General features: G+C 46.4%; 1 protein-coding gene across 2 annotated transcripts in view; it reads left to right on the forward strand.

Annotated features, from left to right (window-relative positions):
* CHEK1 (checkpoint kinase 1) overlaps window positions 1-19642 on the forward strand; it is a 206691-nt gene that overhangs the window by 51455 nt on the left and 135594 nt on the right. For both annotated transcript variants that reach the window (XM_085647395.1, XM_085647396.1), the window contains 4 exons: window positions 3587-3686; window positions 4168-4391; window positions 7964-8028; window positions 8114-8183. In XM_085647395.1, the coding sequence (XP_085503521.1) occupies window positions 3622-3686; window positions 4168-4391; window positions 7964-8028; window positions 8114-8183 (424 nt within the window). In that variant the 5' untranslated portion in view covers window positions 3587-3621. The remainder of the gene's footprint in view (window positions 1-3586; window positions 3687-4167; window positions 4392-7963; window positions 8029-8113; window positions 8184-19642) is intronic.

A 19642-nucleotide genomic window follows, 5' to 3' on the forward strand; every position in this document is an offset into this window, starting at 1 on the left:
GTGAAAGAAATCAATTGTTGATATCTGTCCTTATTTCCATCTGATTTGTTTTGGTCATCAAAGAGCAGGATGATTTGAGGTGTCTCATTCTTGCTTGAATGGATCTGTTATATGGGTCATTGTGTGGCATTTATGAGATTACATTGTTTATAATCTAGGGTTGTTTGTGGTTGGAAGTAGTCGGTAAGATCATGTACTTGGAAATCGTAGTCTGTTGTTTTGCCCAAGTTTAGTCAAGTGAGCAAGCTGTCTGCTTCTTTCTATAGATGGTGAAAAAAAGACTTTTCTACTTTTTGGGGATAGGGTTCTTACTCCAGCCTCTAAATAATTTTGACATCTTCCCAGCCACACTGCCTTGTGAAGTCCCATAGATACGTGTTAAACTCCTCAATTCAACATTGTGTTTATTTGCTCTGAACTGTTTTTTTTTCTTTTGCTTTATTTTCATTAGCCCATTGGAGTTTTATGTTATGTTAATTGACAGCTGATTTGTGTTTCTCTTTAATGTTGTTCCATCATTTGTTTATTTGTCTTCCCTCTCCTTGCATTTGGTTATTGTGTTTTTTACTTTGTTTGTGAAGGCAGGGCCCAATGGCGGTCATTAAGAAGTGTGTAGTATAGGTCGAACTGTTTCACTTTCATCACAGCATGTGACCCTTCTTGACTTGCACACTCTGCCTCTTTCATCCAAGACTTGGACAGTGCCCTGACTGTTCTCCATATGTGTCCGAAAAGTTTCAGCGCTCTGTCCATCATCTCCTTGTGTTTGCTTTTGTTCGCCCTAAGTTGGCAGGGTATGCCCAGACGTGTGTCCCTTGCTCACTTTGCCACTGGATTTAAGCTAGCCTGGCTGATGAAGGTTGTTACCCAGAAACTGGACCCAGGATGCTTGTTTCTGGTTAAGGGAAGACCTGGCTTGGCAGTTCGGGCTGGACTATTCCCATGAGGCACAGGGTCAAGACTGATTTGCATATAGCTGGATCTGAACTGAGGTGGCGAAGTGAGCTAAAGAATGATGATGGATTCAACCCAGATCTGTGACTGGGGGTGAGTGTCTGAAAAGTTTCAGCGCTCCGTCCATCATCCCCTTGTGTTTGCTTTTGTTCTCTATATGTGCCTTGCCTGGAAAGCATTTGATCTGTTCAGAGTGATACAATCTGGTTGTTTACTGTTTGGTTGACACCACGTATCTAGTGGTCGCAGTAAGGATTGCATGAAAACGCTGCTAGGATGTTGTGTCTAAGCTCCACCGTATGTATGCTTCTAGCTTTGTTTGTGGGATGCACAAATGGGTTTGGCTCCTCTGACACCACTGTATGAATCCCCCGAGTTGGAATGGGGATTCATTGCATGCTTCAGTTTCCTGATTCTTCAATGCAAACTCCTCTGCTTTGTTGTATGCACATGCGCAGTGTGAGGTAGTTCCGCTGCATGTTATATGGAGAGAGGAGGGGTGGTGCCGGAACACATTTTTTCTAACTAGGCTGTGCTGATGACCCTGATCTGTAGGCAGGTGAGAAACTAATGTAAACTATAACAAGGAGAGGCTGGGAGCGTGACTAACGTCCAGCATACATACTCTCTAGATGCATATGTAATCGTAAAGGGTATGCAGTTCCTGTATAGTCATAGCAAAAGAGCAAAACAGTTATCGGAAGAGGCTGGGCAAGCAGATTGGGGTTGGGGGATCTGATCGCTCAGAGTCAATAGCCCTCACACACCCACGTTTGTGTCATGCTTTATCATAGGGCAGCTCCTTGTTGGACTGGCACTGCAAGGCCAAAAGGCCCCTCGAACGGGCTCTTTGCCAGAGGTCTTTTGAAAATAAAGACGCCGTGATGAAGTGTGTGTGGAGTTACAGTGTGTAGATTGGTGACACTGGTTAAAAAATGACTGAGAGAAATCCTTTGGGAGTTTAATAAGCAGGTTCTCTTGTCATAAATCAAAGCAAGTAGTGGCTGTGTTGGAAGCAATGATCCTCTACAGCTCACAAAGTGGTAAAAGCTTTTACCATGAGGAGCTGCCGATGATAAAGCATGACACCCATTTGGGTGTGTGAGTACATTGCTTTGCCCCCCGGTCTATAAGAAGGAGAGACCGCTTAGGGGTAGGGTTCTTGTTCTCTAGAAAAGTTGAGAGGACAGTTCTAGGGTTTCTGGAGAAAGGAAGGCCAGGACCCTTGGACCTACGTAGGGCAGTGCTGGAAAAAACTGGGATGGAAAACTGTAACCCTGGCCTCCGAGAGCTGTCCAGACTGCCGTGTGGTGGTCTTGATAGGCTGGGGACTAGTAGTCTCTATGGGAAAGGCAGCATCGAACCCCCAGCTCATTTTGGTGGGAGTGATCACTCCAAGTGATTTACCCCCTGCCACAAAGAGAAGAGGGATCTCTTCTCTTTGTGGCAGGGTAAATATCACTTGGTCTCATGCAAGAAGAGATATGCCTGCTTTAGTCAGTCTTCTGGAGATCTAGGACACTTGTTTTCTGTTAATGCTAACAAAATGCTTAGTTCCTTTCATAAGTTATTCTTGTTAGATGAAATAAATCAAATGTTTAATTAAACACATATCATCCTTCGACGTTGTGCATGCACTGCTATAAAAATGGCAGAAGTTCATATGACATCATAACTTGCCTTAGCATTGCCCTCTCAGGTCACTGTGTTGAACTGCATATAGATGTTTATTTGATTTTTTTTGCATTAAAGTGTCTTTAAGCTTCAGAGAGAAAAACACGAATCAAAGCAATATAGGTACAGCACTTGCTCCACTCTAAATCCATGGTTCTTTCAGTTTTTAGGCTGCCTGGGGGGTGTTCGATTTCCAAATGGGCAGATAACCACTGCACCTGACCTCTTCATTCGAGTGATCTGTTGTTTGTTAAATCTGTTCTAATGACCTAATCACTATGTATTTTGTAGTGTAAATGTGATCATTGTGTTGGTATCCCCATGACATGTTAATGTATCACTTTATCTCTCAATTAACATATAGTTATGTTTTTTTACCTTTGAAAATGGTGCCCTATTGTACAGAAAAATTCTTGTTGTAAATAGCAGAGGCACACTGGCTTTACAGCATCCTGATCTTGTATCAGGAGCGTACTATGTCAATGTCACTTTAATTTTGAAGTTTAGACCACTAACACAGATGGCACCGAAATGGTGTGTTGGTACTTAAAATACTGAAGGCCTTTGAATCTCTAGGGAAATGTTAATCTGCTATCATGTTAACCCACTCAATGACCTTCTGAAAGGCTGAGCAGAAGGTTATTTTTTTTATTTTATTTTTTTATAATACACTGGGGAAAAGGTATATAATCTGTAAGGAAGGAGCATGTTTATATTGTAAACGCTTGGGGATTTTGAGAAATTACTGAAATTCCTTTGTGACCCAACACATCATGGGCCACGATATGCAAATTTACTGTAACAGAACGAAACATTTATACCATATTTTCTAATCTTCGTCACAGTCATGAAATTAGTATCTGAGACAAGTGCCATATATATGGTCTTCTGAAAACAAAGTGCCACTATTTCTGATAAGAGTAAAAGTCATTAAAATCATTTTTTTTGTTATCTTTAGGGTTAGTTGGACTCTATCGGTTGCACTTATGAAAAATGGCGGTACCATTTGTGGAAGATTGGGATCTGGTGCAGACTTTGGGAGAAGGAGCTTATGGAGAGTACGTAGCACATTCTTGTAATTCTCTGTGTATGAATCTCACCTGCTCCATGGCAGGCATTTCAAATCATCATTGAGGATAACTTGTTTGGGCAGCGATGCCGAGCTGAACAAGTTTTGCCAAAACTACTACTTTAGGTTCATTCAAACTCTTCAGTTTCACTGGGTAAATGTTCTGTATCCTGAGACTGCCAAAGTGTGTGTGTGGGGCGGGGGCGCTAAGATGTATATGTATTTTCCTTGGGATGCAGAAGGCAGCCACCTGCTCAAAAAATATATGAAAACTTGAGACTTTAAACTTTAGCGCTACTTTCATTTGCTTGTGGCTGTTGGAAAAGACTCCAGGTTCTGTTACCACCTTTCAATTGTGCGCCATGGTTGTCTGTTGCATTAGTCTGTACAATTCTCTGGCTGCAGAAGAATTTCTAACATGTAAAACGCACCCTGAAAGTCAATTGACAGTGGCCTTTCCCCCCTGACAGAGTGCAACTTGCTGTGAACAAACGCACTGAAGAAGCTGTGGCAGTAAAAATTGTTGACATGAAGCGTGCAGCAGACTGTCCAGATAACATCAAAAAAGAGATCTGCATCAATAAAATGCTAAATCATACTAACATTGTCAAGTTTTATGGGCACCGACGCGAAGTTAACATCCAATATCTTTTTCTGGAGTACTGCAGCGGTGGAGAGCTGTTTGATCGAATTGGTAAGAGAGTTCAAGATGTTATTGCAAAATGTTTAAGGTTCTTTTCATATCCTTCAAAAACAGTAATGGTTTCAGAATAACCTATTTAAATATTATTTGAAATCACGAGGAGAGCAGGAACTAGAGTGGCTAGTTCGCTTCCCCGAGGGATATGCAGTGATCAAAATGAGCTAGCTACTTTGATTATGTACGTGTTATATGTGTCTGTTTGGGAAAAACCGATTGTTTTTTTTATGAAGGCCCTCACCCACCAACCTATTTGGTGGCATGCTTCATCATCGGGCCCCACCCGAGGCGCAGAGTGTGCCTCAGGTGTGCTTCGACGCCTGGTTACAGCGGAGCAGGTTGTGTTAGGTGAGTGTGCAGTGAAGGTGTTTTGGGTGGGGTTTTAAAATACTCTCCTAGTGGTCCCAAAAGATTACTTTATTAGTGGGCCCTGGGCAGGGTTAAAAACAAGGCTTTGGGGCGAGGTTGGAGAGACTTATGGTCTCCCACGTCCAGTGTGGTCAACTAGTTTCAGCCAGGCCTTTTTTGTTAAACTGGCTTTCGTCAGGACCTATGTGTGATGGGGTGGATCAAGGGACTCACGTGTTGTCAGTGCCTTTATGTGAAGCACACGCTAAGGTGCTATAATTGTGAGAGGAGGTTTTCCTCTCAGTTTGTACCTGAAAAGAAAAAAGGGACGGGACAAACACATAGACATATAGAATTTGTATCACGTAGATTTTGAGGCTCACAATAAGTGATGGCAAGGCCATGGTGCCTAATATGTGAGCGAGTCAATCGACGGTGAATTACGGAAGTGTCGGTTTGTGTGGCAAAGGCTGGATAGTAGTACTATGCGTTAGCGGTGCTAGTACCTGAAGGCGAGGCAAGCAAAAATACTTTGGTGACCAAGGTAAAGGCATTTCCTATTAAAAAGGCATTTCCTATTAAAAAAGGGGCTTACTTCCTAACTTCGGAGGACAAACTTCATGAGTCGCTGGCGGGGATCCGAGACTCCTATGCACTCTGGGGGGTATAGAGGGAGAGGGGAGTTAAGGAGATAAAAGCTCGCTGCCAGCGGTAAGGAATGCACACTCAGGAGTAGCCGATGGCTGTGTCCCGGTGGCGGTACCGCGAGCGAGCTTAGACTTCCCCACTTACTTGGCGCTGTCTCTGGACCCTCTGAATCACCTATTGTGTCCGGCCAGGAGCTCCGTGGATGCGGAAACCGTGTGCCGGCGTAGTTTAAATATGCAGTGAAGTGCCACAGCTGGTGATCGTTCGAGCAGGGCGTGGCTCCCGTGTGAGTAGTGTCAAGGGGTAGCGTCTGTGGGAATAAGAAAAATAAACACAGAAGACATACTCCTATTGCCTGCGTTCTGTGCCTGTGGTTGCTAAATAGTGGTATTTTGCAAGGAAACAGGCGGGCAAAATGTAAAGAGTATGTTAGCGTGGTGTTGCTAGCAATGGCAAGTAGTGGTGCTGACAATCAGCGGGAGATTTTGTTTCCCAGGATTTTGATCTTTGGAGGTGACTGCTCGTTGGCTGCTAAATAAATGTGGCAGTAAAGTGTCAGGTGTGGGGTACTACTCAATGCTAATGAGTGTGACAGTAAAATGTATCTCATAAAGACCGGGTATATCCATAGTACATGTGCTACCCTGGGTTGTTGTAGGGGTGCCAGGGCTTGTAAGCGTGTGGCTTTCAGACTATTTAACAGCTAAACAAATAAACACGAGAGGATTGTCTTACAACACTTGGAGATGCTGGCTTAATTGTACCACAAAATTTCTACAGCACTCACTAAGCATAACAGTTAAACCTAGGAGTGGCTTGAAGCTTTCATGCCAGTCGGGAGGGAAAAATCTAAGAACCTGCTGTTTTGTTGATGGCTATTTGATGTTTCTCTGAAGCATGAAGTTATTGAATTTTAAATTGAGAAGTAACAAAATTTAAAGCATTTCCTTTTATACAATTGGCAGATGTTCTCACTATTTTTTAATGCATTACATGTTCTGCTGCTTTCTTTCACCCGCTTTGTCAGTCTTATGCTCAAGCATGTTTGAATCTTACCCAGTACACAATGGGGTATTGTTTCCGCCCTAGAAAATGTAACATTTTACTCTTCCTGTGGGCAACGATTCCTGATGTTTAGCCTTGCCCAAACACCCACTCTTTGTGTCTTAAATTCGCACAAACCTCTTTGGAAGTACTTGATGTTTTACCTATTCTTCCGTGCTCACCCTGATCCCTTTTGCTACCATTCTGATGCCTGCTCCCTTACTTTTTCCCGCTCCTCCTCTTTCCTCTCCACTGTGGTGGCACCTACCCCTTTCTTATTCTCCCCTCTAATTGATGATACACTCCTTTCGTGCTCCCGTCTGCTAGTTCCACTCTCCTTGAGCTCCCATCTTAAGACTCCATATCATTGAGAACCCATAATTACAGGCTGACATTCCGCTGATCATCTTTCACTCCCAACCTCCCTGCTTATTCCTGTGTCCTCATCATCTTCCTCTCCCTTCTGATTCTCTTTCATGCCGTCCCATCGATTTTAATTTATGGAATCGCCATAAACTGCTCTTTCTTGTGCTTTGCTTTGTCTTGCACCTTTTTGAGCCTATTCAGTCCTGCATCAAACCCTACATCTCACCTCTTGAGGTATGATATGGAGGCCTTTATCTTACAGGCCCTATTGATCTTCTCTGTCTCAGGATAGGCTAGGCCTGCTAGAGTTGAAGCTGCTCACTTGAGCAAGCGTTCTGGGCAAATCTGTGTTTTCTACCAGGGCAACTAAGTGGGTGTGCACTGAACTGGCCTCACTAGGGGCCACTTTGAATTGCCGGTATGGACTATTCTACCTTTGTCTCTGCAGATGAAGTTTTGCCATGAAATGTCAGATATGAACAGTAAGCCTAAAAAGGAATACAGCTAAATATGACCTGTTTTTGTTGGAGCACAAGTGCACCCTGTCTAGGATTCTGAAGCTTCTACCTGCTTTTAGTATTCTCTCAACTTCAACTTGAAATGTTAAATTTGCTCCCTCACACCCTTATTTTATGGCTCTCCTAGCATATGTCTTCAGTGGGTTCTATCTAGTCTTCTGAAGTTGTGCTTTTGCCGGCTTCAATTGTAATGTGTGATAATCTGCATCTCTGCTTGCATCTCTCTTCTGCTGCCTCTTGATAAAGATTTAACAGGATCAAACGCAGTACATCGCTCCTCTTCCTTTCTAGATTGATCATTGCCTCTCTCATCTATTAAAATTAATTATTTTCTCTGGTTAAAAAGTCACACATCTCTGACTACTATTATTGAAGCACCCTAGTTCAAAACACACATTTATTTAACAAACTGTGAGTGAATTAGTTTCATCATTAATAATTCACCATTTGGTAGTAAGGCCTCTAATTTCTTTGAGACAATACATTTTCATAAAAACCTATGCAATGTAGAGTGCTATCGTTATTACTACCTTGGTATTTACCTTTGATAAAAACTCTCTGTATAGAACTGTCAAATGTTTGTGATTCAACTTTACCAACTATGAAAATCTTGCAACTAAACCATTGTGCTGTTTCTTACAGAGCCTGATGTAGGAATGCCTGAACAAGATGCTCACAAATTTTTTCATCAACTTTTGGCTGGTGTTGTAAGTGCATTATCTACTTCTAAGTTTACGTTTTTTTGCACCGAGAGAAAGGTGAACAACATTATTTTTGTTTTGGTTTTGTTAGGAATATCTCCATGGGATTGGAATAACTCACAGGGATATTAAGCCGGAGAACCTTCTGCTTGATGAAAGGGGTGAGTTAAGAAAAATGAAATCCTCATGTTAGACCTCCTTTGGATCTATAAAGGTGCTCCCGATAATATTGAATGGTAAACTGTACATAACTTTAGAGCCTTGGATATTGCAGGTTTTAGCACACATTAAGGAGTTAATGGTACCTGGTCCACAGTTCCATCTTCTAGGTTGTGGTTTTGTGGCAACGTTTTATTTTTGTGTTTTTTCATTCTTGTCTCGTTAAATTTTCCCAGTAAACTGGGTTATGCCTGGATTTCAAGACTACTTTCTTCCAAGTAGGCTGGGAGAAGCTGCCTTCTGTTCTCGGATGGATTAGTTTAGCTGTGATTATTTTCTCCTCTTCTCTGGCAAGTCTTCCTTATGGCGTACCCCATGACTCATGCTGGTTGCCTCAGGCGAGCTGAGTTGGGGAGGCTAATGTGGTAGGACTTGGTGGTGGCTGTATAAAATAATTGGCCTTAGGTTACGGTGAACAGTAGAAAATCTCAGCAGGAGAAAATTAGAGTGGTTGGTGTGTCAGTAGTCAAGTGTTTTGAGACTGCGGCATTGATAAAAAAAGATGGAGGCTTGGCTAGACAAGTAGAAACCAAATTGTTTTAATCGCCTGACCAAAGCTACTTCATAATAATGAAGAGCAACTTATGATAATCAGCATTAACCACTTGGGAAAGGTTGCATTTGTTTGAAGACGAAATTCCTTATTAAAATCTGTACATACTTCTGTAAATAAGAGGTCGGATAACTGAGAGGCCCAGACTTTTAATAGCTGTGTCATTGATTTAAAAGTCTGCAAATTTGAGATCCGATTATTGGCTGGAAGGTGTCCTTTGCACCATTGACCTAAAATTGGGACACAATCCACTTTAAAAAGCATAGGTGCTTTTTAGAGCAGTGTCTTCTTATCACATGGGGCTAGGTGAAGGGGCCAGTGGCGTTTCTTTTTTTTAGTAAGGTCTAAGTTAGGAAAAAGACTCTTGGACCAAGATTTGCTTATTATATTGTTGAAACTTTATATTGAGTATGTGTTGAATTGCAAAGCCTGGTTGACATTACTCACATCAATATGGAATAACAGTGGTTCATTACAGCTTCAGGATTATTACAAGGGGTATGTTCAGCTGTGGAGAAATGACAATGACAAATAACAAAAACATTTCTTGTATTTTGTTTTCTCCCACTTGACAGAGAACTAAAAGTATTCGATAGTGGTTATGATTGAAAACTGACTTCTGTGAATACGTAGTGCTGTACCATCAAGTTTTTCACAGTAGTTTTTTTACAAGTAAGAGAGCTGTGTAAGACAACATGATCATCTCCATTTGGAGATTATCCCTGGCGTGTTTATGGTAATGTTTAGTTTCTGAGTTGAGAGGGCAGTTTTAGTCATTGGAATGGGGTCGTCTTTCCATTATTTTTACTTATCTATATTTTAAACTTGGATACTTGAGCATTTGATATACGAAAACAAATGTTTGCTTTCTTTTATCAATATTTTTTCTGAAGAAAGAAATAATTGAAAGACCTTGGCATACTTTTTTTTAAGAGGTCCATAGACGTGCCTGAGGATAATTTTTAAGTGGTTTGCTTTAGCTATCTTTTCCCATATTTTCAGTGGGACGGGGAGGCCCAGATGTGGGTTCCATGCTCGCCATGCCACTGGATTCAAGCTATCCTGGCTGATGAGGGGAGATACCCTGAAACCGGTCCTAGGATGCTTGTTTACGGTCCAGGGAGGACCTGGCCTGGCAGTTTGGGCTGGACTGTTCCCATGATTTGCATATGGCTAGGTCAAAACTGGGGTGGCGCGGTAAGCAACACAGTGATGGATTTAGGCCCAGATCTCTGCACTGGGGGTGAGTGTTTGACATTATTCAGCATTTTGTCCATCAATTGTTCTTTTTGCATTCATCACCAAAAGGACCTAGGGCCAGAACACCCGCTACCTAGGCAAGCCAGTCAACATGTTTCTCTCAAACACCATTACACCTACCATTCCCACCCTAACAACTAGACACCACAACCATACTCTCTATATCTCCATATTCATACATCTGTCACCAACAACTTCATCCTCATACAATGCGAAAGAATACATACACCACCTTATCACTCCATCTTCAATTCAACACACTCAGCCATAAATCAAGTCCTTGACATAGCCAACATCATGCACCACCACCTACATACTCTTTATTACAGAAACCTGATTCACACCCTCCTCCACACATATTTGACCCTGTTCCCCCTCTTGATACAGCATTCAACACATAGACCGCACATGCAGAATTTCAGCGGGATCTGCAATTGTGGACAAGTCAGTGTAGCCCTCCACCATTTTCAACATGGCACACCTGAATCTTTTGAACTCTTATCCTGTTAATTTTTCCTCTCAGCCTGCCAAACTGCCTCCTTTCATGTCATCTGCAGATCACCGGGAACCCACAAGGACTTTGTAGGAGAAATGTCATACCTCCTCAACTCTGGCTCTATCCACCGGTCTCATCCTATCTTTTTTGGAGACCTCAATCTATGCGGCAACTCAAGTTCCAAAACAATGAAGAAAACCCTTGATTCTCTACCCAACACCATAGAAATAAAACAATGCATCACAAACCCAACTCACTCCAAAGGCAACACACCAGCCTCTCCTTTCTGCATCCCCCAACATCCACTGCCACCCCCCTGTTCTTCTGAACTGATATTCTTGCCATCCCCTCCACATTCCAAACATCCCCCCCACATGAAGGGCAGCAGAAAAGGAAAAATTACCACCTGCTCCTTCATGCATATCTATTTAGAAGTCCTAGAATATCTAATCAACGACCAAGACTCTTGCAGCCCACAGTAGATGTCAACACACTTCTCAACATCTACAACACCTCTCTGAATAATCATGCAAACACTGTGGCCCTCTGAAAACTCACACCTCCAAGCCTACGCCGTCAGTACCCAAACACAACCTAGAACTTACTGAAAACAAGCATGCCATGCAAAGATAGGATAAGAGTTGCGGAAGATCAAAATGACGAGATGACATTACCCTTCTGAAAGCATTCTGCTTCAACGTTCGTTACATCATCAGCACAGTTAAAACAATCTACTACAAGATCACCATCATCAGAGTAATCAACAGAAGCAAAGCCCGCTTTAAGATGTCCAACTGTGTGCCAACTCCATTCCAGAAACTAGTATCACAACATCAGCTGATAGATGCTGTCAGCCTATTCTACATTGAGAAAATCAATAAAATCGGATCAGACCCCACCAATTAATCATTTTCATATCCCATAATCTGTAACCAGCAGCCATCTCTTCCGCATTCTGATCCCACTTAAAGCCACCATCTAAAAAATGTACATGGTTCCTGCTTCAATAATCAAGTCTCTGCAAGGAGAAGCCATCACGCCACTTATACACATTGTTCATTAGTCGCTTATGCAGGGCACCATCGTGGACAGGCTCGAAACCGGACAGGTTCTCTCCATGCTGAAAAAGCCTCCATTAGATACAGTCAACCTTGCCAATTTCATCTTATAACCCACCTCCTACTTGTTGGAAAAATCATCAAGGTGGCAGTTGCCACACAGTTAAAGGAGCACACAAGCAATAATAACCTACTTCCAAGACTATGAATTGGGATTCAGAGCACGCTGCAGTATTGAAACCGCCACATTTCTAGTAGTTTGATGCCCTCTTGCTCAGTGACAAATACAACACTTGCCTTCCGGTCTTGCTTGACCTCTCCACAGCTTTTGAAACTTGCATGGGTCCTACTGGCATATTCCTACAATGCTTTATATCCTACCACACCAACCAATAGTAGCTTGTTTAAATAGGACTGTCAGATCCCAGACTCTTTGTTTCACCTCTGGTGCCCCCCCCCCCTCCCCCCTGGTCCACCTTGTCACCTAATTGGAACCCATACTTACAGTAAAAAAACAAAACATCTGTATGCGAATGACACCAAACACTATCTCAGTATTTCCCCAATCAAAGACATATAGAGACTCAAAGCCTGCATTGAACCCATCAGAACGTCGTTGTCAGAAAACAGCTTTACACCCCAACTAAGAACAAGCTGAATGCCTTGGATTCACCCTCGACTCAAACCTCCCACTCAATGAACACATTGCAAAGAAATTCAAAGCAGCCTAGTTCTAACCTTTTTATCCCAGGAGGAGAGTTTGGATGGCCCTAGTCCTCTCCCATCTAGATGGAGGTAACATCCTGGTCAATGTCATGACACCCATGTTTTAAATTTGGCTCCCTCTGTTTCTCACCCTTCAGTACTTACAATCCAAAGCTTTCTTGCTTATGTATTCTAGCTCGTTTTCATTATGCAACCCTCTCCTTGTTTCCTTGCATTTCTAGCTCTTTTATCCTAGTCCTTTTTTACCCCTCTTTTCTATGCCTTTTGATGTTTGGTACACGTTTCACTCCTCTGTAAAGTTGGCAACTAATGCTACCATTTTACCATGATTTTTGATGGCCTACATGTTTTAATTAGGTTTAAAATTCACCCCCATTTGAGACTAATGTAAATCACAGACTTTTTGATTGCTGGCCCTTGCATGATTCCCTCTGTGACATTAGCAAACTATGATATGTCTTTTTTATTGTACTTAAAATGTGATGACTTATTGTATGTAATGGATGCTCGTGTCTCACTATGGTTGTTCAGCATACACAAAGCTGACAGTTTTACCTGGTATAGTAGCTGTTTAGAAAAATGTAGACACAAGGGATACAGTTTATACTATTGGTGAACATCAGATATGCTTGGCCAATAGCAATGATAAACATGGTTTGTTGGATTTTCCCTTGTTTCCCTCAATTGTCCATCTAGACGGTAATTGTATACTAGATGTATCACTTAGGAATTAAATTATTCGGCTACACGAAGCAGGTCTCTAAAGTCTTCACCCCCACCTCTGTCTTAGGGTACAGCAAAACACATCCTATCTTGCTTAATTAGAAAATAAGGACCCACTTAATACTGGTTTTGGGCTAGGGTTATGACCTTGTCATTGTTCTGTGTGCTACATGGGCTTAAATAAGGCCCTTTGGAATTATGCAGCAGGGGAGGGCTAAATTATGTGTCAGGGTTGAGTAAATTATGCATGGCAAATAATGTGGCACTTGTGATAGTATTACTTCATTATTGTAATTTTTAGACATGTTAACACTGTCGGGGCACTCGTGACACCTTATTAGTACCAGTTTAACATTCCAATATAGAAATAAGCAACAGAAAGCTGCTTTGAAGCTGCTGTCTACTTCCAAGGATGCATTAGGGCTTATTCCTTAACTGCAGATGAGCAGCAGTACTGAACAGAGAACTCTTTCTGGAAAGCACTTGTAATTCACTTTTCATCATGTTTATTCTTGGCTCAAATTGGGTTAACAGTGTGTTGGCAAATGAGGTTTACTATCTACAAGGAGGAGGTATATTTGGTCCTTTGTTTAGTTGAAACTTGCATACAGTTTACTTCATTGGTACAATAAGTCAGGACCTGAGAGGTGTTCTGCGTGGAAACCTGCTCACTAGGCTTCTTTGCCAAATTTTATATGTTCAAGGTTTGCCCTTTACGGATACATGTGCAGGGTTTTCAAGTAAATTAGTGCCTTACCAGAACCAACACCAAGAGTAGGTACCTTATGCTTTCCCTCTTGCTTGACTTACCAAGTAGCAGTGGTGGCTACTCTGTCAAAGTTAAAAAAATAAAATAACGTAGAATCTTTCTGAGGAGGTTTGATGGGACTGAGTATTTTGTTGGACATGTGCATTGATAATCACTTCCTGCAAATGGAGAAGTGTATCTTGTGGTTTAGGTAGTCTGCTTGACCCTGGGGTTTAAGACCTTGTGGACGTGTGCCTCTTCCTTCTAGAGCAATATTATTCTGTTATACACTATGTGAGCTGTAAGCATCACTGTCCCTCTGCCATTTGTGAACTAAAGCCACCCTTCAAGCCCAATGCTGACACCAAATGTGACAGACAAGTGAGAATGAAGTGAGCCTATTTACCAGTTTAGCGTACCTTCATTTCCTGTGACAAACAAGGGTACAGTTGGTGGGGCATGTGGTAGCATAGTACATTATCAGTACGTAGCCTGTCTCCTTTAAAGCCCTCCGTGTACACAATATATTCACTCCTCAAAATGCTGACCGTAGCTTGACACCACCTCAAACACTGGTTCCTGCCATCCCTCATGAAACTCAAACGACTTAATCTCTAAAGGTTGCAAGTTAGAAGTTTTTTTAATTTTACCCTTGAACTCCAATTCAAACAACATTCCACTTAAAAAGGCACTACTTGGTTGACTTTCCATGGAACTATTTTATGTCCTATTTTGAAGGCTGTGTATTTAGTATCTGTGTCTATACTGTCTGTAGGATGATGGAAAACCCTGGTGAGCTGTAGATTCCCTTAGGCAGTTGGAAGGGCTAGTGTGGTGCTGCTGTTATCATGCTGCTGATGGGGTACTATTACATGTATTAATTAACTTAAAGATAACATTGTGTGGCGTCTGTGCATCTTAACAGATTACCCTACTGCCTGTTGAGAAGTGTCTATTATATGATGTTAAACCAGAAGTGTGTCTGCACCTGTCTATAGGATGTCAGCAGAGGCAGCAGCAGGTACCACCTCTCACCTGTGCCACCACTATGGAGAGTGATACAGTTAGTTGTTGGAGATGGTAACACAGAAACGGTCTACTGTAAATGGCTCTGTCCAGGTCTCGCAGTTGCTCCTAGATATCTTTATGATGCACCCTGAGATGCTTGCTACTATGGTTGAAGATCATTCAGCAGCTTTGGTTTGTCCTGTGGTCTGTAGAAGAGTAACATTAAATGGTTATGTACTAATGAATTCATGGTTGTTTCCTGATGATTTTTGATTTACTTGAAAACACGGTTTGTGAATAGAAGTTAACAATATTAATAATTTGCAATATAAAGCAATGTTATGTAAAAGCCTACTATTTTGCTACATGAAGGGCATACTTTATACACTGTGTCTCATTATCTCAGGAGTACAAAGTAGTATGCGTTCTAACTTCCAGTGAGGGAGGTGAAACATGCATTTCACTTACTTTTGCCTATCAAAGTGTGTACACACACTGAGTTTTAGTTCCTTCAGATGGATATTTTTTTTTTGATAAACAAGTTTTTATTGTTTTTAGCATTACAACAACAGAAATCGTCTGGCCCTCCAAATCCCCACCACATATCACATTCCCACCCTCTCCCAAAACCTTCCCCCCCCCCCCCCCCCAACCCACCCCGCTAAGGTATATTGCCCAGCCATTTCCCCCACACCTTCCGGTATTTCTTGGGACAGCCACGTGCCTGATAGAGAGTCCGCTCCTGCGCCGCACACCAGTCCACCCCGGCGCCCCATTTAGCTATGGTTGGCGGCTGTGGCTGCTTCCATGCCGCCGCAATGTCCCGTTTAGCCACCATCAAGGCCGTCATGAGGAACAGCTGTTCCGGGCGCGTGCCATCCAAACCATCCGTGATGCCCAATAGGGAGTGTCTAGGTTCATGCGGAACCTCCCACCCCAGGACCTCCGTAAGCTCGGACTCAATGCCCCTCCAGAACCCCTCCAGCTCCGGGCAAGACCACACCATATGAAGGAAGTCAGCCGGCTCGGAACCACAGCGGGGGCAAGCCGCGTCCCCGGAGAGGCCCGCGCCGTGGAGGCGGACCGGCGTGAGATAAGCAGTGTGTAGGTAATAAATTTGGACAAGTCGTAGCCTAGCTGAGGCCGTCACCAAGCGGGGGGCCATAAGGGCGTCCCGCCAGTCGGCCTCGTCCAGGGGACCCACCCAGCCCTCCCAGCGTTCTTTAAGGCCCTCAAGGGACGTAGGAGTGCAGTTGACGAGGGAGCGGTAAATCCTGGAAATGCCCCCCCTCCCCAAGTTGCCCAGCATGACGTGAGCCTCCAGGGGGCTGTGGTCCGGCAGCCGGACGTCCAGTGGGGTGTGGGTGCGTATAGCGTGGCGCAGCTGGAGGTATCTAAAGAATTGGGAGGAGTGGAGGGAGAAGCGCGCCTGCAGCTCTGAAAAGGAACACATTCGCCCGCCCCGCCAGACGTCCCCCAGCTGGGAAATGCCAATTAAGTCCCACGATCTAAACCCTTCCAGCGCCGCGACCTCTCGCAGCCATGTCCCGTGCCACAGGGGCGTGACCCGGGTCAGCCTCCCCGTCCAGCGGGCGTGACGGAGCGCCGCTCGCCAGGACAGGAATACGGCCTTGGTGATATCCGGGCAAGAGGCGGGGACGGACGCGCCATACAGGCGATCCTGAATACCGGAGAAGCCCAAATCTCCGAGTTCCACCCTGTAGGCTGGGTCAGACCAACCCCCCCCAAACCAGTCATGAACGACCAGCAGGCGAGTGGCCAGATAATAAAGGTATAGGTCGGACATGCCCAGGCCCCCATCAAAGGTGGGTATGCGGCACGTCGGTAGAGCCAGCCGGTGCCTCCCACTGCCCCAGAGGAATCTCGTCACCATCGCGTCCAGCTTGCGGAACCAAGGACGCGGAAAGGAGAGGGGGGTGTTTTGCAGCACATAGAGAAACCGGGGAAGAATCATCATTTTATAGAGGGCCACCCTCCCTAGCGGATTGAGGGGCAACTGGTGCCAACGCGCCAAGTCCGCCTTGGCTTTCTTCACCAGGGGGGTGACGTTAAGTGCCCAGCTCAGCCCCGGGAGGAGGGAGACCCAGATGCCCAGGTACTGAAACGATAACCGGCGGAGAGGGATGGTCTCCTGCCAGTCAAAACACTCCCTGGAGGGGTGCAACGGGACCAGCACCGATTTCCGCGAGTTGAGGGATAGACCAGACGCCCGGCCGAAACGGCTCAGGATGGAGAGGGCACGGGGCCCGGAGTGCGTCGGGTCACTCAGATACAGCAGGACGTCGTCCGCATAGAGTGCGATTTTGTCGGCCTCTAGGCCAGGCCACTCCCATCCCCGAAGGACGGGATCAGATCTAATCAGGGCGGCCAGGGGTTCCATCACGAGGGCAAAAAGAAGGGGCGACAGTGGGCAACCCTGCCGCGTCCCCCGGCCGATCCGAAATGGCCTCGATAGCACTCCATTAACCAAGACCCTGGCGCGGGGATGGGCATAGAGGACTCGCACCATCCCCACGAACCGGGGGCCAAAACCCATGTGGGTCAGGACCTCAAATAGGTAGGCCCACCCCACCGAGTCGAATGCCTTCTCGAAATCAGCGAGGAGGAGAGCGAGGTACGGAGACAGCCGATGGCGGTGGGCCAGGGCCACGTGGAGACGGCGAAGACAGTGGCGGGTGCCCCGAGCGGGCATGAAGCCACACTGGTCCGGGTGGACCAAGGTCGACAACAAGAGCCGAAGCCGTTGGGCCAGGACCGCCGCGTAGAGCTTCACGTCCGTGTTAATAAGCGAAATGGGACGGTAGGCCGCCCTGTCGGTGGACGGTGGCGTGGATTTAGGCAAAACCACGATCGTGGCCAGATCCGCCTCCGGGGGGAAGGAACCCTTCTCAATCGCCTCCGCATAGTGAGCGCGCAACCGCGGGACCAGGGTGTCTCTGTAGGCGGCGTAGAATTCTTGGGGGAACCCGTCAGGTCCCGGAGTCTTCCCCGCGGATGTACGCCCGATGGCATCTCCAATCTCCTCAAGGGAGATGGGGACCTCCAGGCTCTCCCATTCGGCTGGCCGAAGCCGGGCGAGGTGTGCGCCCCCAGACGCGAGTAGAGCGGCCAAGGAAAGATCCGGTGCACGAGCTCGGTAGAGCTGAGAATAGAACTGGGCAAAAGCAGCCGCCATCTCCACAGAGGAGGACCAGAGCACACCCGCGGAATCCGTGACCGCCAGGATGATACACGACGCCCTGGGGTAGGCAGCCAGGCAGTGTAACAGCGCGCCGTTCTTGTCACCCCAGCCATACACCCTCGCCTCCGAGGACTGCCAGAGGAGTTTGGCCGCCTCAAGGGACCGCTGACTAATTTCCTGGCGAAGGAGCCGCAGCTGCCGGGCCGCCGCCGGGTCATCGTGTGCAGCGAGAGACTGTTCCAGTCTGAGCGCCTGGGCCTCGCAGGCAGTGAGCTGCTGCAGCCGCAACTGGCGGTGCCGCACCACATGCGCCTTAGCCGCCCCTCTAATGGTCGCCTTGCAGGCCTCCCACAGGGTACCCGCCGACGAGACCGAGCCCTCATTGGTGGAATAGTATTGAGTAAGTTCGGTGCCCACCGCCTTGCGCAGCGCCTTGTCCTGGAGGAACCAGGCGCTAAACCGCCACACCGGACGAGCCATATGCGGCGGAGGACCTAGGCCCAGGAGGACCAGCGAGTGGTCCGAAATCCCCCTGGGAAGAATGCGGATGTCCTGGACGCCCCCGCAGTCGGTGGGGGGGACGAAGATCATGTCAAGGCGGGCGTGAGAATGGTGAGCGGCCGACGTGTGAGTGTACTGACGAGCCTGAGGATGCCAGAGTCTCCAGGCGTCGCAGAGGCCCTGAGCCTCGGCCCAGCCCGCCAGCTGCCGCGCGAGAATCCGAAATCGGTCCCGATGAGTCCAGCTGGTGGGCCATGACGGCATTAAAATCCCCCCCAAGCACTACAGTGCCCCCCGGGAGCATCGCCAGCAGAGAGGCCGTGTGGGACAAAGCCTGCGCCAGTCCCGAGGGCGGCGCATGGAGCGAGAGGAAGCTAATCGGTCTACCATCGAGCGTGCCGCAAATAGCAATCCCGGTGCCCCGAGGGTCGTGGGTCACCTGTGTAAGGACAAAGAGCGGCGTAGCAGGACTGCCACTCCGCGGGAGCCACGGGCAAACCCTGAATGCCACACCCGATCGTATTCATAACGCGCCAGGAAGGGGCAGTTTTCCCCGATAAGGTGGGTCTCCTGAAGGAGGAGCACGTCGGCCCCCATGCGTTGAGCATACTTAAGGACTGCAGTGCGCTTGAGCCTATCCAACAGGCCGTTCACATTCCAGGACAGTATGCGCAGCCGAGCCCCGGGGGCTAGGTCAGCCATGGAAGCCACGGGCATGGTACGCCGCGGGATCGAGCACCCAGGGTGGCGTCGGGAGGACCCGAGGCCGCGCCGACGCGCAGGAAGAGAAGGAGGATCGCCCAGGCAGCGCGGGGAGAGCAGAGGACAATCGAAAGGGAGCCAGGGAGGCCAGGCGGGGAGCGGGCGCGAGTGGAGCGCATATGAGTGTCCGTGCGAAGCTCTGCAGCAGCGCACGCAAGGAGCTGTTGTGTGACGCGACCAAGAGGAACCAGACCCAAACTAAAGGAAACACCCTCCCCAAGAGGAGCAACCAGCAAAACAAAACCCCAACAAAACCAAACCCCCCCCCCCCCCACCCCCCACCCTACACTTCGAGAACTGAAGCATCTGTCGCCCTAACTGTAACAGCAACTACAAGGCCCCAAGCGACGTGCTCGGGTGTCAA

This window comes from Triturus cristatus, chromosome 3_2 (genome assembly GCF_964204655.1).
Source record: "Triturus cristatus chromosome 3_2, aTriCri1.1, whole genome shotgun sequence".
Classification (NCBI taxonomy): Eukaryota; Metazoa; Chordata; class Amphibia; order Caudata; family Salamandridae; genus Triturus; species Triturus cristatus.